This window comes from Podarcis melisellensis, assembly GCF_964234715.1.
Source record: "Podarcis melisellensis genome assembly, chromosome: 3".
NCBI lineage: Eukaryota > Metazoa > Chordata > Lepidosauria > Squamata > Lacertidae > Podarcis > Podarcis melisellensis.
In genome coordinates, this window is record NC_138530.1 from 36,060,953 (window position 1) to 36,087,813 (window position 26,861).

The 26,861-nt window shown below is 42.5% G+C and overlaps 1 protein-coding gene across 7 annotated transcripts in view; it reads right to left on the reverse strand.

The window, feature by feature from the left end:
- The window catches only part of DAAM2 (dishevelled associated activator of morphogenesis 2), a 219,026-nt gene that overhangs the window by 49,502 nt on the left and 142,663 nt on the right, over positions 1-26,861 (reverse strand). For all 7 annotated transcript variants that reach the window (XM_081903777.1, XM_081903778.1, XM_081903772.1 and 4 more), the window contains 10 exons: positions 22,586-22,680; positions 14,667-15,000; positions 8,382-8,492; positions 6,923-7,026; positions 5,925-5,991; positions 4,115-4,232; positions 2,568-2,706; positions 2,211-2,269; positions 959-1,143; positions 238-555 (listed from right to left, as the gene is read on the reverse strand). In XM_081903777.1, coding sequence (XP_081759903.1) covers positions 238-555; positions 959-1,143; positions 2,211-2,269; positions 2,568-2,706; positions 4,115-4,232; positions 5,925-5,991; positions 6,923-7,026; positions 8,382-8,492; positions 14,667-15,000; positions 22,586-22,680 — 1,530 coding nt within the window. The remainder of the gene's footprint in view (positions 1-237; positions 556-958; positions 1,144-2,210; positions 2,270-2,567; positions 2,707-4,114; positions 4,233-5,924; positions 5,992-6,922; positions 7,027-8,381; positions 8,493-14,666; positions 15,001-22,585; positions 22,681-26,861) is intronic.

Here is a 26,861-nt window from a genome sequence, read left to right on the forward strand (position 1 = left end):
CATCAGGACCTCTTTTAAAATGTAGAGCAATCCAAAGATGCCAAATATAAAATTAATACAATTGCCAAGGGCTTTCAGTGAGCACCTGTACGCTCACCCACAACATTTTGCGCCTGAAGGTTATCCAGCTAGAAATTCCTTCTCAGGCAACCGATTTAGTAGCAATAACTAGACAATATACGGTAAACCTAACCAACAGTCACAAGATCTACACAGAATGGCTCTCCTTCCCCTTACCTCACTCAGCTTGGCCCAGTTGAAGGACTTCAGCGGATGAGATGGCTGTGGGGTTGATTTCTTCTTCAGACTGGGCCCAGTGCCGCTGAAGGTGGTGGCGGAGGAAAGGGGAGGCATGCCCATGTTGAAGAAAGGCGGTGCTCCGGGAGGTGGAGGAGGTCCTCCTGGGGGAGGAGGTGGAGCGGGCGGAGGGGGGCAGCTGGAGAATGGAAGTGGTGGTGGAGGCGGCGGCAAAACCTCAGGAGCTTGTAGAGAAGAGGCAAACGGGCCACCAGGAGGTAGCTGAGGAGGGGGAGGGAAGGAAATGCTGCCCCCTTGCTGGAAATAAGAAGAGAACATTCTGATTAGTGTTGTGAAGAAAAGTTAACCTGCAAAATAATGCATTAACTGAGGGTGGGTAGGGTGGGAGAAGCTCTGGAGCCAAGTGAGGATTCCCAGGTAAGATCCTCCCTCTATTGTGTGGGCAGGTAATCCCTCCCCTACCTGGCCTGATCTCCTTGGCAACGCTTCTCCCAGGTGGGAATGGACAACTGACTGGGGTAGGCGGAGACCTCCAGGTATCCCACCTGAGGGAAGGCAAAGCCAAGCCTATGCTGATGGAGCCGCTCCAGATCCAGGGGCTGTGCGCGTCCACGCAAAGGTCACCCCCCATTTGATGTGGGGAGCGGTCATTTCTGTTTGTGCATGCTATGGAAGAAGAAGAAAAATCTCTGTATCCTACCGAGAACTCATTGAGTTGAGTTACAAGGTCGGTCATTTGGTCCCGGGTTTGACGTAGCTCCAGAGATTCCTTTTGCAGTTTGTCCTTCATTTTATTCAGCGTCTTCATCATTTCATCTTTCTCCTGGGTCTTTATCTCACATTCCCTTTCTTTCTTCTCTAGCCTACTCATCAGCTCAGCATGCTCTGCAGTGGAAAGAAGACCAAAGTGCGATGAATGATTTCAGACAAGCTACTCAGTCAAAAGCCATGAATAAAGGGAACAACGGGTAAGAAACATAATTGTAAGCTTCCAGACATTCTAAAAGCTGATTCTTGATAGCTCAGTTGGTTAGAGTGTGGTGCTGATAACACCAAGGTTTCATTCTTGTATGGGACAGTTGTGTATTCCTGAATTGCAGGTGGTTGGATTACAGGAAACTTTTTCAGCAGGGGGCCGGTCCACTGTCCCTCAGACCTTGTGGGGGGCTGGACTATATTTTGAAGGGGGGGAAATGTACGGATTCCTATGCCCCCCAAAATAACCCAGAGATGCATTTGAAATAAAAGCACACATTCTACTCATGTAAAAACACCAGGCAGGTCCCACAAATAACCCGGAAATGCATTTTAAATAAAAGGACAAATTCTACTCATGTAAAAACACTCTGATCCCAGGACCATCTGTGGGCTGGATTGAGAAGGCGATTGGGCCAGATTTGGCCCCCGGTCCTTAGTTTGCCTACCCATGGATTAGATGATCCTAAGGGTTCCTTCCAACATTACAAATCTATGATTCTATGATTCTAAACGGCTTGGTTTGAGGAGTTGCATTAAAACTAGAAGGTAACCTGTAGCTCTCCAGGTGTTGGATCACAGTTTGTCTCATCCCTGACCACTGGCTACTTTGCCTGGGGTTGACGGGAGCTGGAGTCGAACAATATCTGGATGGCCACAGGTTACCCACTATGATATAGATGCAGGTACAGTTCTTGATGAGAATCAGCAGGTGTTGTCTAATGAGGAGGCATCCCAAAAACTGGAAGCTTTATCAAAATGTCGGAATCAGATTTGCATTCAAATGCTAGCTCACCCAGTAGGCAACTGGGTTAAGTCACCTATCCTTTAGCCACAATTCACATCTATAAAACGGGACGAATAGTGGCCTACACAATCATGAATCCCTAGAACCCTAACATTCCCTCCACTGCCTGGAGATCTGTGGTTCAATCAGATTCCCTCTCTATTATCTAGAGTATAAGATGGCCACATACCTTTTCGGAATTTCTCTGCCTGATCTCTCCACTGTTTCACTTCATTCTCATTTACCAACCTGAATGGAGATAAAGCCAGATCAGCTTAGATATATACCCAAGTAATTAAATACAAATATTCCTAGGAGAATGGGAAAAACCAGCTAATTTCTGGTGGGATTCATTCTCAATACTATTTCTAACCTACTAAGGTAAAATTAAGATTCTCAATGTGAATACAAATTGTACCAGATGAAAAGATGACATTTATCCACAAAGAATGGTTATCTCCATGCTGATGAAATGTCATATAAAAGCAGGCCTTGTCCTTAACATGCTGCATAATATTTGGATATTGGCAGTTAGCATGCTTCTTACATTTTAATGATGTTCTTGACATTGAAGTTCTCCAAAGGAGCTATATCAGGATCATCCCCTCGCTCATCCTGAAGAACAATTTGCTGCAGTATCCTGTCTAACAGCTGCCATTGCTGAAACGTCCCCCCATTTCGTTTATCTGCAACGACAAATGCCAGTGATGATATGCATCTAGATAAGTGGCTTTGATGAAAATCCCTGCAAATTTTAATTGAATGCTAAGACTGAGCCCTTCTTGATGACTTGGTTCCTACTGTGGTTACTTCAGCCATTCTGACCTTTGTATGTTCACCATTCATTATTTTAGTGAGTTCCCTTTAGAGCCACATTGGATGTGATCATCAAGCGACAGTGCAATCCTAACCATATCTTCACAAAAATCAGTACTATCTAGTTCATTGGGGCTTCAATGAATTCACTTTGAAAGAGAACTTTGTGAAGATGTGCACCAGTTCCTTTATCTTGTGTTCAAACCTAATTTCTGAAACCAGCTACTGTATAATGGATTAGGAATCTCATATTTGCTACTGAAACCAAATTTATACTTCAGTGGAAATGACCAAATATTCCTGGCAGATACTGATCCTACAGCAAGCCTTTGCCTAACTGTACTGATTGGAAGCAACTAATCTGCCGTTACTAGGCCATTCAATCAGATGGCTTTCAATCCCCATATTTATATCATATGCCTCAAAGAGAAATTACTAATTTGATTTTCTAATTAAGGCATGGGAAGTTTCTACTTATCCATTCCCATGCGGTGCCAAGCAAAAACCAAGCCTTTTCTATGAAATTCCCACTTAATAGCAACAAGTTTTCTCTCTTTTTTAAAAAAACAACTTCATTCTGTGTCAATTAAAGGTGGCACCTGTTTCTCAGACCCTGAGCACAAATGTCCTTTCTTGCCTTTCTTAATAAACAATAATTTAATCAAGAAGGATTTGTTTTCCAGTTGGACAGCATCCATCTACTACTTTTTAAAGAAGTGGCTGCTTCATGTTTGGAGACCTTAAGTGGAAACAAAGAAGAATAAGAAGAAATATGAGAAATCCCTCGTGCAAGCATGCAAGAGGCATTATCACAAGGACATGCTCCAGTCAAACAAAAGCACTCAAAGAGAGTGCAGTGCAAGTCTAGTGAGGGGTGTGGCTTTAGGAAAGTCCCAAGGACTGGATAGAGAGGCCTGGGGGGCCTTATTCAGATCCTAGGCTTGAGATTCCTCACCCTTGCTGTATACTAAGCGCCTACTCATACTGAGTAACTTATTTGGCTTCTTTCACCAGCCAATCCTCAAATACTTTCAATAATATTTTCAATGGTTATATTAGAGACTTTCATATGAATGGACTTGGATAGTTTTATCACTAAACACAATGGAATGTAGGGCTCAGGAAAAAAGAGTGGATTGAGTAGAGTTTCACTATAGGGAGCCCAATTCTCTAAAGCTCCAGAAAGGTAAGGATTCAACAAGCCATACTTCTGTCATTCAGAAAATCTTCCCAATCAGAGAATTCTGCAGTAAGCACAAGGAGAAGAAATATACTCACAAGGCATTTGCAGGCAGTGCTGGAGTACAGAAAGTAAATATGGATAAGCATCTGTGTGCTTCAACCTCTTCTTGATCATCTCAAACATCTGCGAGGCGCTCTTTGTGTCAATATGTGCCTATAGCAAAATGAAACATGGGAAGAGTAAAACAAGAGAAATCTCCTAGTTTTGAAATCCTATGAGGCATCTAGTCTTAAAATCTCAGAAGGACTGAAATGCACACCACCATTTGTGAAGATATGCTTCAAACTGAAAAAGAGGGGGAAGGAGGCTTGGCAGTGATGGGTTACTTTGATGACAAATTAAGTCTAAGGCAATTAGGGACAGAATATGGTTTACAAGGCAAGACATGGAGATGGTTGTTGTTGTTTAGTCGATTAGTTGTGTCCGACTCTTCATGACCCCATGGACCAGAGCACGCCAGGCACTCCTGTCTTCCACTGCCTACCAGAGTTTTGTCAAACTCATGTTGGTCGCTTCTATAACACTGCCCAACCATCTCATGTACATGGGGATGGTACAGGTGCACATAATAACACCTTGCTATCAGCAGCACCAAGTGGTCAGTGTATGAGAATGAGCTGCATTGCTGAACACAAGAGGTAGCATTTTTGTATCACTGAACACTGAGATTTTGAAGGTCAATTCAGCTCAGTCCATAGTACTGAAGGAGCTAGTTCCTCACTGCAATATGCCATGCTACTCCACTTGCCTGAGAGAGGAGGAACCTGACTTTTAGTGGTGCTACTCCTACCCGGCAGATAAATTTTGGAAGGATGGGGGGAGGACACAAATCCTGCTACACCCTATGAGAACTGCCCTGTGTGGTTCTACAACAACCAGTCTTTTTCTATATGGAATAAATGCTTTATAGCTGACAACAGGAAAGGCATCAAAAAATTATATTGCTTCTGCAATTAAAAAAGCCCCACCCCAAACCTAAGGGACAAGCAATAAAAGCAGCATGATTTCATAGCTACAGTGCTGACTGAAATCATGAAAGCACCATTCCCTATACACATGGTGTGCTATTTGTTGCTTGTAAAAAGAAAAAAAAGAGCCTCACTGGAAACTCAAGAGCTAATCTGGGGCAGGTGCTTGGCTCAAAGAGCAGGGAGCTGTCCACTGGGACTCTATAATTGATGGTGCTGAATTTAGAAGCTCCATGTATGGTTAAATAACAGAAGTTTACATCATAGAGTCAAGAGAGTATGAGACTGGAGCAGTGTCACTCCAAACATCTAGCTTGTAGGAACATTCAGTTTATCCCACAAAGGAGCATCTTCCAGCTCTAAGTGAGTAAAGTCCAAGGTAATCTAGAAAACAAGACTCCAGAATGTAGGCAGACTATAGGTCCAAAAGACAGGAAAAAAGCAACAGCAACAGATGAGGCAACAACCAATCTGATGAGCCAAGCCAGTAGCTTCCATAACATCCAAGTCCAAGCCTGTTATGGCTCTCCAATACATTTGCTGAATACTTGGAACAGGCAACCACATTACAAACAGGTAAACAACAACTAGGCAGAGGCGCTTTAAGCATTTGGTGCCATGAAGTTGAGAGACAGAATCCTGACATCATCTAAATTCATCCAGTGCCACCAGTCAACATTGTTGGCTGTTTTTTTTTTTTTTGTCTGAACTGTAAATAAGAAACAGAGCAACCCATATCTCTTTAGTTGTGAGAAAATCAGATCCTCACCACATGGAAAAATCATATAAATTTATACTAAACAGCCGAAGCAAACGGGAAAGGTATTTTGTCTTTTTTAAAAATAAAATAAAAAAGCCTTTCCAGAGAAGCACTCACCACTTCAAACCTCTTTGCAAGTTCCAAGTCATCTTCATTTCTTACCATCTCAAAGAAATCTAAGTGCCTAGAAGACAGAATGAAATAAAGTCATACAACCCATCTCTTGCTTGCAATAGTGCAAGCTGGGTGAATGGGGAAAGACTGTTTTCCACTTAAAGAAAGGATAAAAAGGGTAAGGTGCTACCTTTTCCTTAATTCAAGTTGGTCTGATGAGCTTATATTAAGTTTTGACTTTCACAATGTTATGCTTCCGGCAGAATAAAGTATTTCAATGCTTGTTGAACTTTAAATAAAAAATAAATGATAAATACATAATAAGAATTGGGAGTGGGACCTACTGAGAAGCTGTTAGAGCAGACAACTCCCATCAGCTTCAGCCAGCATGGCAAGTTGGGATGATGGGAATTGTAGTCAGACAACATTTACAGTGAAACAACATCCCTGAAATGAACTAAGGTGTGCATACAGATAATTTAAAAGAGAATGTGCACAGAGAGTTTACAGTAGATGTGCATGGGACATCTGTTTATTGGGATCACATCCAGTCACTTAAGACTCCAGGCTTTGAACTACAGAATCTGTGGGCCTTCAATCCATGTTAATTGACCCTCCCATCAGTATGACATATGGATACAACCTCTCAGAGTGGACTCTGCTGCTTGTGTGATCCAAGAGGTTGCTATCAATAGTAATGTTGCCCAAACTCCAGAAATTACCTATCCTGGAATATACATTTGCTCAGTATCTGAAGAAGTGCGCATGCACATTAAAGCTTATACCCAGAACAAACTTAGTTGGTCTCTAAGCGTCAACTGGACAATTTTTTATTTATTTTGACTGTGTCAGACCAACATAGCTATCTACCTGAATACATTTGCTCAGTGTGTGTATGTGTGAATTGTTAACCTCTTCCCAAATCAAGCCAAGATGAATTTGTCCATCGCTGGATATTGAGTACACAACAGCCTCATATCTTCCCAGCATATATGGCTCACCTATCCAGCGTTGCATTTTCATGTCCTCTGAGCTTGTCAATAACAGGTTGAATGCCCAGCATTAAAAACTCATATCGTAGGTGCAATCGAAATTCCAAATTGTCCTAAAGGAAAGGAAAAAAATAGATCAAGCCATCAGATATCAAGGGCTTTAGATCACTTCAGATAAGATGAAGCAGAGGCTATAGCTCAGAGGCAAAGCATGCACTAAGGTTCACTTCCTAGCATCTCCAGCTGGCAGAAATACAGGTAAGCAGGACTAGGGGTGGGGCTATACCGTGCTAGTAGGTAGCTTATGATATTGATACAATTTATATTGCTGGTATAAATGGTATAACTTTCATGCCATTCTGGTGAGGGGACAGGAGAATTTAGAATGTTTTAGGGCAGGGTGGGGAACCTCACTTCTGAGGGCTGAATAAGGCCCTCCAGGCCTCTCTGTCTGGCCCTTCAAACTCTGACCAGTCCACACCCCTCAATACCCCTGCTGTAGTGCCTTTACCTCTCTGGAATGTGTCCTTAACACTTGCATACCTGGATGCAGGATGGAGTGGGGTGTATCTGGCCACGCCCACTTTTGCCACATCCACCCATGTGTAGGTTGCCCATGTGGGAATGTGGTCTTTTGGCTGAAAAGGGTTGCCTGCCCCTGCTTTGGCACAATATAATTAAACCATAGCACAATTCATTACATTTGGGTTTCGGCTAGCAATTTCCAGCATCAAAAGGAAGGAAGGAAGGAAAACCAGCACTAACTTTATTTATATATTCTGAACATCACCAGAACATTGGGTCCTTCTAGCTCAGCTCTCCAGGGTTCAGACATGGAACATTTCTAGGCCTGCCTAGAGATGCCAGAAATTGAAGCTAGGACAATCTGCATGCAAAGCAGATGCTCTGTCAATGCCCTACAGGTCCTTTTCATTGCATATTATATCAGGTGGCAATAATAATAATAATAATAATAATAATAATAATAATAATAATAATAATAATTTATTTATACTCTGCCCTCCCTGGCCAGGACTGGGCTCAGGGCGGCTAACACCAGGTATGTAAACAATTGATTAAAATACAACTTAAAAACAGGTTTAAAATACAACTTAAAATGCAGCCTCATTTCAATGGAGGCCCAGAATCAAAACTGGGAGGAGAAAAACGTCAAATCTTCACCAAGGCCAACTATCCAGACTGGTCCTACGTGGGCCAGGAAAAAAAGCCAGGGAAGTCCCCAAATAGGGGTTCCATCACAGAAGTAAAAGGAAAGAGGGGGAGGGGATGAGGCTGATTCCAATAATTACTATTCATCAGTTCCTGTTGTTCCTATCAGCTATCCCACCATGCTTCACCACCGAGCTACGGGATAGATACCCTATTCTCAAAGTGGCTTACAAATAATAAAATATACATATAATAAAGCCAAACCCACATAATGCAACGAACTCTGTTAAAGACTCACCTCACCAGTACCTGCATTCAAAACAGCATTAATAAAGGACATGATGGCAGTTTTGAGATTCACTTCATCTCGATATCGCCCCAGGCTCCGGTCAAGCTCATTGAGTAATGACTGCAAATGAAGAACAGGGAGAAAGTAATGCACTCTCTACCACTGTAACGCTGAATTTCATTATAGCTCTTGCCCAGAAACACACAGAGCGCAAGTTATTGTTCAAATGCTTAGAAGAGAGCAAAGAGAGGCTATGAGAGAAGCTTGTGAATGTAAGACAAACATTTCTGCTTGATAACCTAAAATGGTTCAAAAACATATTTTCTGCTTCACATTATTTGCTTGTTGAAGGTTGGAATATTAAATCCTTCAGTTGGATTCCCATGATGGCTTATAAAACAATAAACCAAATTAAAACAAAACATGAACACAAGAACTTTGAAACACCACAATTTAAAAAAGGGATGGGGAACGCCTGGCCTGTGGGACAAATTGGACCTGGCACAGGTCCCTTCTAACAATGTGGCAACTTTTTATTTACAAAATTATCGATAATATAGAACTACATTTAAATGTAACAGATCAAGGACACAATGCCCCATTCCCTTCAAAGAGCTAAAATTTTCAAAGTGGTTTAACAGTTAGGTCCTTTTCCCAAGGAACTCTGGGAATTATCTCCTCAGTACACTTGATGAAATAGAGGTCCCATGAGTCTTTGAAGGAAACCATGATTGTTTGAAGTGGTATGATACTTTTTTAAATGCACAGTACACATGGGGCCATAGTGGTTTTTCCAACTGTTGAATGGGTGGGAAAATAAAAAAGCTAAATAGAGATCAGCAAGAAAAGCTGCCATGGATCTCTCTTAGGCTTACTATACAAATTATAAATCAATGCCAAGAAAGATAAAACCAACTAAAATTATTCAGTTCATTAATTGCACTAATATTTATACAGTGCATTACACTGGAGCAGTCTTCAGTACATGATCTTCATGCCTCACTTCAAGAAAGACAGAAACATGAGGCAAAACTACCAAAGAAAATAAGGTCTTAAGTGCTGTGAAATTTTGCATTGTGAAAGTTATCTGTTTTTTATTGTTGCTCCTAGTGGTGGAGTACCATACCTACAGAAATCACTGCTTTCTAGTGGATTAGTGTTGGTTTATGCGGGTGCTATTCTTAAGGCCAATTTCTCCTCCTCCTCACTGGAGTAGCTTAGTAAACAGTGAACAGCTGAGACCAAGAGGCTATGCAGCAACTATTGCAGACGTCTTGTCACTGACATTATAGATTTGTCTGCTTGACCATTTTCCAGAGTTGTTCTTCATAGCTAATGTGTAATTAATGATACAGAATCCAATATTTTTTAAAGCAGGGTGTTTGATAGGATATGGGCTGTAACTCAGCAGAATATCACATCTCTCTCTCACACCCACCCACCCACACACACACCCCTGCATCGTATGCATAGTTGTATGAGAAGAAATCCCAACACATGACCTCTTACCCATGAGTAGGAGCCTCCATTTGACCAGGAAACTTGATTGTGTGAGTGTCCCAATCACATGGATTCCCTATAGACACACGCTGGAACTGGTGCACTGGGCAAGTCCTTCTCACACGTGGCTGGGTGTGTATGCATGGAGATGCTTAAAGTACAGCCCCGTTCCTCTCTACATGCACTTTCACCCTTCATTACTTTCAGAAGACTGTTATAGATTCACAGTGCGCACCCTTCAAAGATCAACCGGCTGTGCAGAAGCACTAAATCAAATTGCTTTTAGCATAGAGTCAGCTAATTTGACGACAAAGACCAGATATGCTGAGTAAGGATTTTTCCTTCCTGCTTAATAAGTTTCTTCACCCCTTGCTACTGGACAGGATTGACACTGATCCATAGTTGCTTTTCTGTCACGCATGAAACTTGGAAGTTGGGACAAGGCAGCCAATGGTTATGAGAGCACATGGGGGAGGGGGCAGCAGAAAGCCAGGGGCCGACAATAAATTTGAGTTCACATACTTCCATAATGGGATCCTCAAAGGAGCATGTTTTACCTCTGGAGACTCTATCTAGCAATCTGCTTCTACACACATATTTTTCCGTGGGGGGGGGGGGGCACGGTTAGCAAAGATATGCAAAGTATTTGTCTGCATATCTTTACTAACACACACACTTTTGCACAGAATTTCCCCTTATATAGATATTTTGCAAATGTTGGTGCCCTGCAATTGCAAAATTTGGAGAAGCGTGAATTTTGAAGGATATCTGCATTTCAATTCACACATTGGTCTGGGAAGTGATAATTAGGCGGGACTGCAATAAAATGTGAGCCAAACTAATTATGCTACCATCACCCAAATCCCTATTTAGAATTCAAAAAAAAAAAAAACCAAGCAGAAACCTGGAGACAGTGGATTTCAGAAGTATCCCTAAGAGTGGCTACTGGAAGACATGAATGATAGATGATGCCCCCATATGAAGCCAGTGGGGAAAGATAATTTAGGTCTGGACTGGTGTCTTTTAAGACTTAATATTATTAAACAGCTCTGAGTTGTTCTGGGACACTAATGCGCTAGCTTCAGCTGAAACACAGTCCATTTCACCTCCACCCTGCTCTAGGTTTTCATCTCTAAGCCTGTTCTACAAACTGTGAATGTTACTTCTCTATTCCTTGGTGGGCAAATTGAGAACAAGACTCAGCTTTGTGTTCCCCGCCATCTGAACCTGTCTCTGACCTAAGCTATTTTGGTCTCCAACCAAATTCAATATTTTCCCATTTGCCAGGACCATTTCTTCAAGTTGTCATCATTCTTTTTTATTTTATTTTAAAAGGAGTAAGCACTTCAAACACTGCAAGTCAAATAAAAGCAACCAATTCAGCAAGCTGCAGAAACAGACAGGGGTGGGCAGGGGGTGGGAGAGATTGTCAATCCTATTCCTTTGGACTCAGCAGAAGTTTTCAGCATATGCAAACGCAAACGACATCTGCCACTCTGAAATTATGTGAGTGAGGAGAGGAGAGCTCAGAGCTTCTCTCTTGCACCTCTGACATTATCGGAAGGACTTGAGTTTTTTTCTCTCCTTTTAGACAGATGAGGCCTTAAATTAACTCATCACTACAACATTAACAGAAACACAGGTGCTCTCTTTATTTTATTTTTTTAAAAAGATGAAGGCAGAAGGAACAAGTGGGAATATGAAAATAACTTCTGAACAAACATAATGTGAATGCTTGCAGAATCACAGAGAGACAGGAAAAGTAGAGAGCAAAAACAATCATAGGGCCGAGACTTAACTAATATTCCAAGTTGTGGAATTCCTTCCCAAAAGAAGTTGAATTAGGCCCATCCTACACATTTTAGGCTTTTAAAAATGTAAAAAAAAAATCATTAATTTTTCTGGCCTTTAACCATGTTCAATTATGTTAGGTAAAGGTAAAGGGACCCCTGACCATTAGGTCCAGTCGTCGCCGACTCTGGGGTTGCGGCGCTCATCTCGCTTTATTGGCCGAGGGAGCCAGTGTACAGCTTCTGGGTCATGTGGCCAGCATGACTAAGCCGCTTCTGGTGAACCAGAGCAGCACATGGAAACATCGTTTACCTTCCCGCTGGAGAGGTACCTATTTATCTACTTGCACTTTGACATGCTTTCGAACTGCTAGGTTGGCAGGAGCAGGGACCGAGCAACGGGAGCTCACCCCATCACGGGGATTCGAACTGCCGACCTTCTGATCGGCAAGTCCTAGGCTCTGTGGTTTAACCCACAGCCCCAACTGATGTTTTAATTGCTCTGGTTGGTCCCTTTGCTCTTTTCATTTCTGTTTAAAATGCTTTAACTTGTTTTAGTGATGTTCTACTCACAGGCTGCATTCGCATGTCATGTTAAACCATAGTTAAACATGGGCTGTGGTTTAACACAAGTGAGCAGGGTTCCTGCTTCATTCCTTCTCTTCTCCTAGCTATGCTGTGCTGGAAGCAACTAACCACAAGCCTTGCCTTGTTATATTGTCCAAACCTGGGGTGTTGTTGTTGGGTTGTTTTTTTTGGAGAGAAATGAATCACCTGCTGAAGTTTAGAAAACAGGACAAGCTGAGGCTTTTGGTTTATTGCACCCAGCACCAGGAGCAGGGAAGCAGATACTTTTGAATAGCAACAACAGTAAAAGTATCAAACCTAAGATGCTATGAAGCTGCATAACAATCTCCTGTTCTTGACTTCTTTTAATATGAGCATCAAGATCACACGGAGTCAACAGATATGGTCAGCAGGAAACAGAATGACACCATGGACAGCAGATGAATCCTTACCTCAAAAACATTCTGAGCAGAGGAGGACATAACATTATCCCCTCATTGTGCTTGTAATAAAAGATTCCCTTTGCTACAACAGTTAGACTTTAGACCAGGGATGGGGAACCAGTGGCTCTCTAGATGAAGTAGGTCTCCAGCTCCCATCAGCACCAGTCAGCACTGGCCAATGGTCAGGGATAATGGGAGCTGTAGACCAACAACAACTGGGGAGCCACAGGTTCACCACCCTTGCTTTAGACCTACATGAGCATTCAAAATGATAGAAACAGTCCAAAATGATAGAATTCATCCCTTGACTGAATATTCAAGATTTGAATTATTGCATCTATTATAGCTGACACCATCACTTCTGATGCCAATATTCAAAGGGAGAAAGATGAGTTGAAGGCATTCAAAGTTACCTTGCATGAGTTTAACTTTGGCCTCTAGGAAGGAACATTGCAGAAAAGACCATTTGGGCATGATGCAAGCATTAGAGGAAGAAAAAAAACCACACAAACAGGAGCACGTCCTCATTGCTCTTAAGAAAACAAAGAGGAGAACATTCATCTTTAATTTCTTTTCCCCATCCAAAAATATTTGACGGGTAATTATTTGTGCATTCCACACATTCATGGATGAGATAGTGAGTTGGCTCTCTGGAGGCTCATAAAAACTTCTGCAAGCTATTAACATCAACTTATCAAAGGACCAGCTGTACTCTGTACAGAGAGTCATGCTACTCTCTACTGGGTAAGAAATGGCTTTCCTTCCCCATTACTTTCAGATGGTTTTAGTCTCTTTAAAAATACAACAACACAGAGAGAGAAGAGATGTGAGTGAGGTTAGGCTCACAAGAGCATATGGGTTTATTTGGCATAGCAACCCGGTCAAGTTGGGACAAAGGATTAAACTCTGATTGAATGTTGTCAGGGCCATGCACGACCAAAAATCCCTGTCAAGCACACAAGGTCAGCCTGAGCCACCTCCAATGTAAACAGAGACAAGTTACAGAAAGGCTTCCTCTGATTAGTTATCAGGCAGTAAATTATATTCTCTCTCTCTCTCTCTCTCTCTCTCTCTCTCTCACACACACACACACACACACACACACACAAATACACACAGAGAGACAACTGCCTTCCAAACATCACAGGCATTGAGCCACTGAGCTTCTAATGCCCAACTTACAAAACAGCAATCCTTAAAACAAGTTTTGAGTACTGCTTAAAAACCATAGCCAAAACCAAACTCTATTATTCATGGGGTATTCCAAGTGTGCGTGCACAGGTAAATATATTTATAAAAACAAAGAGCAATCACTAGACTAAACTGCACCCCTGTTTCTACATCTATTTACATAGCAATACTGCAGTATATTTGCTACATAAGCATCCCTGTTTACATAGAATAGGGAGAGGGAAGGAGATGAAGCATGTTCCTTAACTTGATTTAGCTTCATGATTCCACACTGTGATAGAACTGAAGTTCCAGTAAATCTTTGCAATGGTCAGGTCAGGAGTCAAGCTGTAGTCTTGCCTGCATGGCTCACTTGGAGAAGAATCTTCAGGGACAATCCAAATGTGCAAAACAGCTGATGCACATCGCATAGATAGGGATCTATGTTAAAACCCATCTGGGCATAGCCATCGTGACTAGCAGCCTGAATCAATGAATGCAACCATGTTGGCACTTCCTTTTTCAGTGCTTAACTATATGTTATACTCATTGTGTGGCTTGTAGCCACGCTGTGGGATTTTAAAACATTAATCCTAGGTGAAAAAATATATATCAAGAGCATAGTACACAGAGAAGGGCCATGAGTACAGCAAAAGTACTTTGGTATCTGTTTCAATTAGTGAGGTTGTGGTGGGGAAGATCCCAGTGGAGCTTTCTGTCTTCCGATTCTGTCTGATTCTGCTTTATAAACATTAAAATAATCAAGAGCCCACTCTAAACGTAACATAGCATCTGCAATGGTTTGCCCCAAATGTTAGATTTACCTGGAATCTTGTCCTCTCTGCTGCATAAACCTGGTAGTGAAGCATGGCCTGAAGAACCTTCTTGTGACCTCCAGGTACTAAGCAAACTGCCCCGAGGATCTCCAGCACAGCAATCTTGGTTTTGATGTTCTCAGTCCGTAAACTCTGAGAGATTATATTGATGCTTTCTGGATGGGCCAGGACATGTGCCCGTCCCTGGGAGTTGTTCATCAGAGCCTTGATGCACCCTATAACGGATGTGTGTATGCGGCTCTCGGACGTCTCATAGTCCATGCTCTTCAGGAAGTTCAGCAAGCAGGTCAGGCCATCCAACTCAATAAATCTCGTCACAAACCTGAACGGAGGCAACAAGAGGGAAGTAATATCAAGGCCCTGTGTGTAGGAATAGAGAACTGAACAACTAATTTATCACGTTACTCTGAAAAAAACACATATATACAAGTGTAACCTGAGGATCCTCGCAACCTTTTCATCAGCAGTATAAAGAATGAAATAAAGTGTTTGTACATTAGGGCCAGGTCACATCAGCATCTGATCAAATAGTAAAATTGCCTCTTTACCGCACCATGTTAGGGTTTTGATAGCAGGTGAGAGAAGTCCTGTATCTGGACATTCCCCTGAATGCAGGGGGGGGAAGGGAGCTACTTGTGGAAAAACTCAGAGAAGAATAATTAAGCTAGAATATTTTCCTTCCCATCTAATTTCTATGCACATTGTTTTATCTGGGAAAGCATTTTCCCATCTCCAGTTTGAGGTGATGTGCAGTCCAGGAAGAATTTTACCACATGCTGTTTGCATAGCCTAATTCTAGGCTTGCTGCAGAGGATTCCAAGATGTATGTGTTATTCATTACTACAAACATTGCAATCAAGCAAAATGTCCATGGTTAGGTTTGAATGGTTTAAGAACCACTTTGTGCTTGGCAACAAGTGAGGAGGTGGACGTTTTTTGATAAGCAACAGAGAATCTCTAGATGTCCAGATGTGGTTGGAGTACAATTCCCATCAACCCCAACCACTGGCCATGCTGGCTACATCCAACAACATCTGGAAAACCACAGGTTCCCAATCCCTGCTTTGTAGCTTTAGCCGTGTAATGAATAAAACAAATAGCTCAATTTTGAGACAGAGAGAGAGAGAGAGAGAGAGAGAGGGAGGGAGAGAGAGAGAGAGAGAGAGAGAGAGAGAGAGAGAGAGAGAGAAATGATTATAACTCATAAGTGCCTTTGAAATGGAAATCAGCAGTATGAAGCCATTCAAGCCAAGGATGGAGCCGACACATTTTCAGTGCTTCTGGCACAGTGGTTGCATCTTGTATAGGGTTGCACTGTATCTAATTCACATATTTGCAGTTTTGAGACTTGGCAGCAGCAGATCACACAACTCCAAAACATCCTATTGTTTTGGATTGCCTCCTTAACAATATTACATATACACTATTTATAAGCTTTGCTTTTGCTCCCATAATATATATAAACAAAATATACACCAGTAATATGGGATCTGGGGTATGCTCTCTTTGCTCCAACAAGGACATTTGAGAGTCTGTGTAGAACTTGGGCCAGATTGGCTGACTGTCTTATGATCTACCCATTTAGTAACTTCATCCAGTTGGCTTCGTCCAGAAACCAGGCAAAACCAAAATACGTTCAGTATGAGGTCTGGTGCCTCTTTAAGCCTGACCTTTAAAAATTGGTCCATGCAGGCAAGCCTTGAGAGTAAACACAAATACCACAAATAGTTTCACAGAAATGTGTTAAATGGCAGTGATGTGATCATCTGTTGAGAATAACAGGACTCACTTCCAGCCTCAGCTGATTTAAGCAATGAGCGGAACATTTCTAGCCTTGCATTTCTCTTCTCCAGAAAAGGCAGAAGTTGTTTGGTGTACGATACGCAGTTCATTCATTTAAAGAGCATCTTCGCATTTGCACTGTAATGCTGGTAATCACTTGGGTCTCTAAATAAATTTGTGCTTCTGTCATGGTTTTTAAGGTTCAATATATGCAGTGTGTGGCATGAACCTTTCTACATGTTGTAACTATTCTCTATTACCTAAACAGGGTATGTCCAATTTGTGGTATGGATGTCACAAGGAGTTTATAGCATGCCTGAGCAAGAAGAGATGGGCCATGGACCTTACTGTGGCACAGAGCAGCCTTTTCCAACCTCCAGATATTTTGGACTATAACTCCTGTAATTCCTGACCTCTGGGCCGTGTTGGCTGGAGGATGAGAGGAGTTTTGTCATTAAAAATATCTGGAGGGTATCAGGCTGCTGAAGACTAGTGTAAAGCAAAGCCAATACATCTGCCTGACATTCCAGTTTTGCAGAGAAGAATAGCAGATCAAGTTGATGGATTTTGTTGAAATGGCTAAAATGACCGGAAGAATCAGAAATCAATAATACCAAAATTTAAATAAGGAATAGGGGGAAATTATAATTTATCCTAAAAAAAACCATTGCAAACAGTTAAAATCATTAATAGGACTGGAATAATACTTGTAGTTTAATGGTGAAGTTTGGACACAATGGAGAGGTAAAAGACTTGCATTATTATAATAGATGCAGGAGGAAATGATTAACAATCGGGCCCAAAAAGGGGAGGAGGGAAGTCCAGGAGATTCTTTGGAATTTTGTTTTGATGTTGTATGTTGGATATGTGACTGTAAAATTTTAATCTGAAAAACCAAATAAATAAATTTATTTTTAAGAAGACACTCCAGTTTTGCTCTGCCACCTGGTCCACAGCATAGTAGACTTAAGCCTAGCTCTCACATACTGTATATTGCTATAGGATTGGTGGTATAAAAGGGTTTGGTGGTTATACCTCTTCAGAGTGTGGGTGGGACTTCCATAATTGAATGTTCCTCAATAATAGAAACATTAAACTCCACACATAAAAAAACTAGAAATCCATAAAAAGGAGTTCTAGACCTACCTTCTCCCTAATATCCTGGCTTTCTACATGCACAGAACATGGAAATGTTTTGTATGAAGGAGTATTCAGTTACAAGAGATCCCACCTAGAAGCAGGGTTTACTAGTTAATTTGCTCCTTAAAGCTGCACTAGGGTGAATTGTTTTAAATCTGACATGTTCTGGGGGAAAGACAGGCTACCACTTCCCTGTACATACTGCAAAACTAGTTGGCAGAAGTGGTACATAAAGCCTGTCACAGCCTCCATGTGAGAAGTACCACTGCTAGTAAAGGATGAGGCTGTGTGGAAGGCAGGATATTCCCATCCTACCCACAGGCAAAGTAAAGTTTCCCAATCTAGCTGAAGCAAAGATCCTTTACATGAGAAGGCAAGAACACCACTAATAAATCCTGGATCTCTGCCCTTCCTGAATTTGGCAACAGAATAGGCTTAATCTACCAAATAGAGCAGAGGTTATCAGAAGTGTGACAAGGCAAAACTCAGCCAAAATAAAGGATGCACTCCTTTGTCCTTAAAAATAAAAAGAGGGTGGAAATATTTCTTGGCAACAGGTGGGGAAGCTCGCTTTCTTGACACCTTTCCATTTTCTTTACGAAAGCTCTGTTGCAATCCCTCAAGGTCCTGCCTGTTCCCAACCAGAGCTTTTTTAAATTTTCTTTTTCGCTTTACTCTGCCTCTCCAAGATCTATTGATGACTAACAGGAGCAACAGTACAGCTTTCCCATATGCTTCTAGCCTGATATTTTTTTATAACCCCCATTGTTCATGGCGGCAACTCACAGGGAAAATTTCACTTCCTTCCAATCGTTTCCTTCATTTTATTGTGGGTTTGTCCCTAAGCAATGTGGTAATTGGGCCAATCTGTTACTGTGCCTTAAAGCTGAAGCACACATAGTGTCTTATGTTGTACGATAGGGTTTTTTTCCTAATTGAGGGATGCATTCAGTTGCTGCTCTCAAAAGTTGGTTCTGTTATGACACTTACATCCCAAAGGGCCTGTTCACCATCCAGAGAAAAATCTTAGTCCAGAATGGAACTATGGTTCTCAGCATAAAGAAAAAGTAACAAACGGAACCAGGCTGTACCATGTACCATGGACATGGCATCTCTTTAACTGCCAGGTCTGTTTCTTAAAAAGAATATAGGGATTCAGTAGGTGGGGAGGGAACACCCCCATCAAATAAATATGATGCAGCCTGGTCCATTCATTCCTTTGTCACTAAGCCTCAGCCATGTGTGTAGCCAAGATTCATCTCAATTAGAGATTTCCCTCCAGAAAACAGCCCTTTATGAAGCCACTCAAAACAAAATCAAGAATCAGCTGGATGTAGAGAACAGTTTGGGAACATTGGGTGAAAACTCAAAATGCAGAGAAGAGCAACTGCTTAAGGGTTTTAGCATCCTGTATGAAATACTAAACTCCACAGGGTTCCCATCACCCCCCACAATTTCTCCAGGGCTTTGAACCTCAACCCGTCCACTGATGCACACATCCCATGCTCTTTCCAGTCATCTTAACTTTTGCTCCCACAATCCCAAAAGATCTTGGAAGCAAAATAGATTCTGCAGATGTGCTTGATTTGCTGCAATTATTCCAAGCACACAATTCAGATTTCCTCAGTACAAAGGTTGGCTTTCTTTGGCAGAAGCTGCACAATCCAAATTCTAATCATATAAACTCTACCCAAAGTTGACAATTTATTGCAAGGATTTAGAGATGAACATGATGTGCAAAGCTTAGGCACCAATGAAACAGGCATGATTAGAAAATGAGTATCAGGATCAGGGATAGGAAACCTGTGATCTTTCAGATGCCTCAGCTTCCATCACTCCTGACCAATAGCCATTGCTGTCTGGGGCTGATGACAATGTCTGGAAGATCCCAAGTCTCCCCCCACCCTGATCTAGACACTGCTGTTGGTACCCCAGATTCCATCAGCTGGGTCACTTTGCAGCTTCTAAGTATACAGTGCTACTATCGAGGAAGTGCTGAAGGGACCCCAAACAGCAAGCTTTCTTCTTCAATTCCAAGCCTAGTATTTTGATGGCCTCTGCACAAAGCGGCTCACGAATGGGATCTGATGCAGCCACGGGTCCCTCCATTGCAGCCTTCCCATTAAAGAGGGAACTGGCTCACTCATCAGTCACTGGCACACAGCCCACTTGGCAACTTACACATTGAGTCACTGGAAATTAGTTGAGACGTGGGGACTTAACTCAAAATTTAGCTTGGCTATAGCTACGAAGGAGAAGCGGGGGGAGAAGTACTTCGGGTTGTAGCCAGCGATTTAAGAGCAAAGACTTTATGTGACAGTTTGTGGGTGCTGGTGCTGACACTCATTAGGGCTGTTATAAACAGAGGAAATAAATGCCTGCTGTCGGGAGTAGCCAGCCAATGTAATGCTTGGGGGGGGGGAGCTGTCCTTCAGTGGAGAATTCCCATACCCCACTCCCACAGATTTCACAAAGAAAAGCCTGTCTCTAAAAAAAAAATAGACTTTCCGGGAGTGATAGAATAGCATGGTGAATGGAGGCTGTGGAGGTGATATGACCCCATGCTTACTATAACAACCAAGTGGGAACATTTTTCTTCTCTTTTGAGCATCATTCGAAAAGCAGCAGCTGACTAATGGCCATTAGGCGCCATTAGTTACAAATGAAAAATCTTATTAATATTAAATAATAACAAGCAACAAGGGTAGTGCTGTAGCATCGCTTTATATACAGAAGGTCCCAAAATCAATCTCCACCATCTTCAGGCAGGGCTGGAATTGTCTCCTGTTTGGAACCTTGGAGAGCTGCAGCCAATCAGGGGAGAGAATACTGAGCTAGATAGACCAATGGCTTCTTTCTATGCTCCCTCCTTGCGAGAAGTGATGTTACAGGGAACCAGGCAGAGGGCCTTCTCGGTAGTGGCACCCGCCCTGTGGAATGCCCTCCCATCAGATGTCAAGGAAATAAACAACTATCTTACTTTTAAAAGATATTTGAAGGCAGCCCTGTTTAGGGAAGTTTTTAATGTTTGACGTTTTATTGTGCTTTTAATTTTCTGTTGGGAGCTGCCCAGAGTGGCTAGGGAAACCCAGTCAGATGGGCAGGGTATAAGTAAATTGTTGTTGTTGTTTTTGTTGTTGTTATCCTGTGATGTAGATTCTGCCTGTCCACTTTTTTTTACAACTGTTTTCCTTACATAAATAATATTATGCTCCTTCCATCTCAGCAAACATAGTTATACCCCTAATTACCATTTTTTCCTTTATTATACCAGACAATTGGGATAGCTTCCAGGTTGTTGCTAAGCTGATTTTAACAGCACTTCATTAGTTACTGCAGCCTAACAAGATTGCAAACAGATTGTATTATATTTTACGCCCATTAATTTAGTAAACTTCTGGATTAGCCTGTTCCTTTATCACTTTACAATCCTATCAAATATGAATTAAGTCTGCACTTGATCAGGGAAGACAGGGAGCCCACCTGTTAATCGCCAAAAAAGGGAGCATGTTCACCATTTAGAATAACTGCCAAGAATGCAATATGAATTGCAAATATACATACAAAAGAATATAATGTTTTGCTGGTAATTCTAGGCACAGAGTTTCACAAAGTGTGATTTGCAAACTACTAGAATATTGACAGGGAGAAACTTAGTCCGTTGGCCCAGGTGCCTTGAATTGGAGATTAAGCAATACGAAGAAAAGGAATATGTATGAAGTAAGGGGAGAAGAGGTATAGCAGGTTATCCGAAGGAGTAGAATGGAGGAATAAACCATTTTCATATATAAGGAATTTGGTAGTTGCCACATTATCAAGTTTTGCTCACATCAGAATGCCTCTTGCATCAAGTGCTGATTTATACCCAAGCCCCTCGTGCATTTGTTGGGTTAAAAAAACAATCCCAGTTAATAAGATGCAAAATTATACACCAAAAAATGTATATAAAAGGCTGCATCCAATGTTTGTCATGCTCAGACCCACTGAAGTTACTAGCCACAAGTAGCATGAGTTAATTCATTTCATTAGGTCTATCATCGTTTTGTGAGTATAAACACCGAAGTATTTTGACACAGTCATGTGCATTGTTTATGTATCTGTTCCTGTGCTGGTGTCTTCCGGAAACATGGAAACATGTGTATAATATTATACTGGAATAATGTATATAATATGCAATAATTGCTTGCATTTTTTAGTGGAACTCCTTTTTTAGTGGAACTCCTTTCTGCCGAGATCAAGGAGTAAGACGGGAACTGGAAAATCCTTCCGCGTGATAAGCTCAACCTCAAGATTTTCAGAAAATTCCATGCACAAATGGACAGGTGAGGAAAGAGTTGCAGTATAGTGTAGGACCCAGGTGGATAAAGTTAATATGGTTGAGTGAGGCAGGAAACACTTCTTCTGCTGTGCATCATATTGTCCTGGGGGCAATCTGTCAGGTGCTGGGAGGGGTGCAGCTGGATCCAGAAATGGGCACAGCCAGAACCAAATGTACATGGGGCACATCTTTTTTCATGTTCTCTCTCTCTTCCCTACCTTTCGCCTCATTTTGTCCCTCCTTGCTACCCCCTTGAAACTAGACCGGTGGACACACCCACATGTGGACCTTGGGCCACAAACTGCACATCCGATGGTTCAGAGGGAAGGTTGACATGGAAGATCTAGCAGGTTCAAAAAGGAAGAAGTTTATGATGATGACATGTGGTTTAAGAATCACTGCCATATTTTAGATCCAGAGGAAAGTTGGCAGGATTGAATGCAGCCCTGCAGATTCCCTGAGCTTCCCCCATCCCTTCAACAGTTCCATACTGGTTAACCTCAGAGAGAAAAGAACTTTTCTCCACAGTCATGACAACTACACTCCCTCTGTGATTTTAGAGAACCAAATTAAGAGAACAGTCAAAACACTATACTTCTCCATGTTAGCTGATCTCAGCTCATGGCCCAAGAAGTGTGTGGTGTGGGGAGAGAGGATGGATAATTACCTCATGGGCTGAGTCCTCAGAGCTGTCTTCAAGTCTTCAACTATTTTATTCCTCATTTCCGTTTCTTCTTCATCAAATGCATACAAGGTCTGCATCTGTTTGGACGAGGCAAAGAAACAGTGACAAATCCAGCACTGGACGAAAGTTCAGAGAAATCTGAGGCTACTGAGCAACTCAGGATTCATCCACGACAGCTTTTTGCCAAACTAAACTGGAGATGCTGCTGGGAAGCTCACCAAGAAAGCAAAGTCTTCTCCAGCAACAAAGCTGGGTAAAAATGAGCTTCTGCCTAAGGACCAAAGAAGTCTGTGTCTTTAAGTGCAAAGTTCTTGCTTTTAACCAAATGGACACTGTGGCTGATATGGATCAGAATTCCAGTGTGGGAATTTTAATATCCTTCTACCCCACCACCCAAGGTCCTGATTCAGTTTGTGCCTCCAGAATAAGCAATTTAGATAAGGGGGAGACTCCCATGCACTTTACTTGGGAGCTTTCACCCCTTTGCAAACACCAGTATGGGACCCCCAACACAGATTAGGACCACAGTAGGGAAAATCCCCTAACCGCCTAGGATAACTAGGATCCCAAACTGGATCGGGAACCTAGCTTGCAATGAGGTAGGCAAAAATCACAAGGCCAGAGCCAATTTGCCAAGTGGGAAAATTACTGCCCGGCTCAGAATAGGGCCGCCAATGAAGTCTATAGCAAGGTCATGCATGCACAAACAGTCAATATCTGAGGGAAGGAGATCTGGTGATGAATTTAGTGAGGAGGCCTGGGCAGACCTCAATTTATTCCCCAAGCGTGGACCCAAGTGTTGCCCACAGGCGCAGTTGGCTCCGCCCCTGGGGAGGGCCTGCACAGTAGCCTGCCTGCGATTGGCCAATTTGGAGTCTTGGCTAGTGTTCGACTCCACAGGCCAAGCCATGCTGGCCAGGCCTTTCACCCCAGCACCAATGCTAAGAGCTGGATTGTGAAGGGGACAGGGCCAGGCAGCATCACCCCCTGACCATTTAGGGTAAGCTGACTTTTTAAAACAACAACAAGGAGAACCACGTGCTTAGGAGCACAGATACAGAGCTAAAGCATCATTTGGTTTGGCCCTAACTAAAGCTGCAATCCTAAGAGTGGTTACTGTACAGTGGTACCTCGCAAGACGAAATTAATTCGTTCTGTGAGTTTTTTCATCTTGCAAATTTTTCGTCTTGCGAAGCACGGATTCCCATAGGAATGCATTGAAAATCAAAAGGAAATCAACTTGCAAGACGTTTTTGTCTTGCGAAGCAAGCCCATAGGGAAATTCGTCTTGCGAAGCAACTCAAAAAATGAAAAACTCTTTTGTCTTGCGAGTTTTTTGTCTTACGAGGCATTCGTCTTGCGAGGTACCACTGTATTAGGTTAAAAGAAAATCACAAAGGAATGGAAGCCCTGTTGAATTCAATGCAACTCATTTCTGAGTAAATTTGCTTAGCACATCTTGTTTTTCACTTTGGGTCCATTTTGAATGAATATACTGTGATGAAAGCTAAGGCGAGCTTGAAGAAACAGCCATGCTCCATCCTTCCAAGGCACTTATAATAACATCTTACAAACAGCGAAGTCTTTCATGCAGTGTTCAGCACAAATCAGATAAAATCTCACTTTCCTTGGAGAGCCTCTTTGCCCCACTCCCCGCTTCTCCACAAGCCCTTCTGTGTCACTTTGTGTTTGCAATTCATGCCATGCCAACACATGTCAAATCTTCAGGGTGGTCAGTTGATGAAGCAATGTGATTCTTATACACTCTGCAGCTGGCACAGGGAACTGGATTTAACTCCAGGGAGATACATACACTGATTCACGCTAAAGTCAAATTCGCTCAGTTAAACGGGGCAAGCCTCCTCCTCTTCTCAGGGAGAGCAACTGATAGAAAACAAGGAAAGAATGTTTGTGCCGGCATCCCTTCCACAAAGCCAGAAACAAAACAAAACTGAAGAACTCTAGCATGTCACATGACCTGTGGCCCTCCAGCTTCCAACATCCTTGTCCAACAGCCATGGTGTCTGGGCTGATGGGCATTGGAATCCAGCAAGATCTGTGGGCCACAGGTTCCCTATTCCTGTCCTAGAGAATCATGCTTATTTGGGGGGCAGGGTAGAGGTGGGAAGATGCAATCTCAATGACAGGTTCCTCAGAATGTGATCTGGAGCTAAACTTGTATTCCTTTCTGCAGTGGCTTATCAGCACCCTCTCTTTTTTCTGCAGCGCCGGGGAAGGGGGTAGACCCACCAGTGCCCAATTTTGAAACACTCATATACTGAATTTTATTATCCCTATGATTTAGGCTGCCATGAGTATACAACTAGAGCTTGGCTGAAATTGAAGGATTCCTGAATCCAAAACGAAACAGAGCCAAATAATCCCAGCATTCTGGGATAATTATAGACAATTAGAAGCTGCTGCCAGCAAAAAGTTCTCCTCAATTCTACACAGTCTTGGCCTCCACAATTGTTTCACTTCATTACCATGAAGTCATTTCATTGTGTGGTCACATGACTGCTCTGTCATGTGACCACACAACAAAATGACTTCATGGCAATTTATATGCAAATAACTAAAAAAGAAAGGGACATGGGTGGTGCTGTGGGCTAAACCACAGAGCCTAGGACTTGCTGATCAGAAGGTCGGCGGTTCAAATCCCCGTGACGGGGTGAGCTCCCATTGCTCGGTCCCTGCTCCTGCTAACCTAGAAGTTTTAAAGCACATCAAAGTGCAAGTAGATAAATAGGTACCATTCTGGTGGGAAGGTAAACAGCGTTTCCGTGCGCTGCTCTGGTTCGCCAGAAGCGGCTAAGTCATGCTGGCCACCTGACCCGGAAGCTGTACGCCGGCTCCCTCGGCCAGTAAAGTGTGATGAGCACCACAACCCCAGAGTCAGTCACGATTGGACCTAATGGTCAGGGGTTCCTTTACCTTACTTTAACTAAAAAAGAATAAAACCCTCACATAGTGACTTTGTCACCTTCGCTTTCTAGGGGTGGTGCTTACCTGACACCACTTTGATGGGGATTACCTAAATGACCCTATCAAAGACGGAGTGTGGTAGGGAGGTGGCCTACACAACCTCTGCAGCTAGCACTAGTGGGCTGGAGCAGCACCATGGTCATAACCAATAATATTTATATACGGCTTAATATGCAAAATCCCTAAGCAATTTACATAAAACACAGTAAGACTGGAAAAGGAGATGCATATACGACATTTGAAACCCACAATGGAAAGAAATGCATCTGTAAAAACAGAGAAGCCATCTCTAAAACATGCAGTTAAATATCCATGATCTTACGAGTCAGGGAATGCCTGCTTAAAAAGATGGGTCTTTAGGAGGTGTCTCAACCCTGTCCAGACAGGGGAGGTTGGCATATCAGTCAAAGCTGATGGAAGACACTCCACATCGCTGAGCCCACTTCAGCCTCAAATGACAGTGAGGGATCTAGAAGTACCCCCAAGATACATATCTGCCCCATCAGAGGGAGTGCAACCCCATCTACATCTCAGAACACATCACCATCTGGACCTGCTATGTCCTCATTCCTTTTAATCTGCCTGCACCTTAATTTGAACTGCAATTCTATACACCCTCACCTGAGAGTAAACCTCACTGAACTCAATGAGACTTGCTTCTGAGCAGCCACACATAGGATTACACTGTTCTGTCTCTCTCTCTCTCTCTCCCCCCGCCCCCGTTCCCTATCATTAATAGTGGGGCAGAGAGAAGCAAATGAAAATGACCTGAGTAGATTTAGCGTCCATCTCTGAGATGTGCTGAAAGACGTATTTTCTTTTCTGCTCTATAAAGCTCTTGTGCTGCAAGCAAATCATTTCCAAACCATGAAAAATAAATGTGTAACAGCTGTATTGATGACCTCTGACACACACACACCCTCTTTTAAACGTCATGTGCTCAGGATAGCTGTGGCTCTAAAGAGCTACTTCTGAAGCTATCATTCATTTGCAAACTATATATATATAGGAGTGCCGATATTGACAAGCTTCCAAAAGCAACATGGGGGTGTAAAGGTAACTTTTCTGTTCCACAGGAAAGCAGGGAATGGGTTTATTTGGGTTGCTAAGCTTAGACGATTGAAGACAGAAAGCAGAATGTCTAAGCGTTCACGTGCTCATGATGTTGGGAGAGAGGGAAAGAAATGAGGGAAGCAAAGGGCAGCCATTTCCATATAAGCACCCATTGGTGCCAAGATCCATTCCAGTGGATTACCATGTGGATGGCACATGT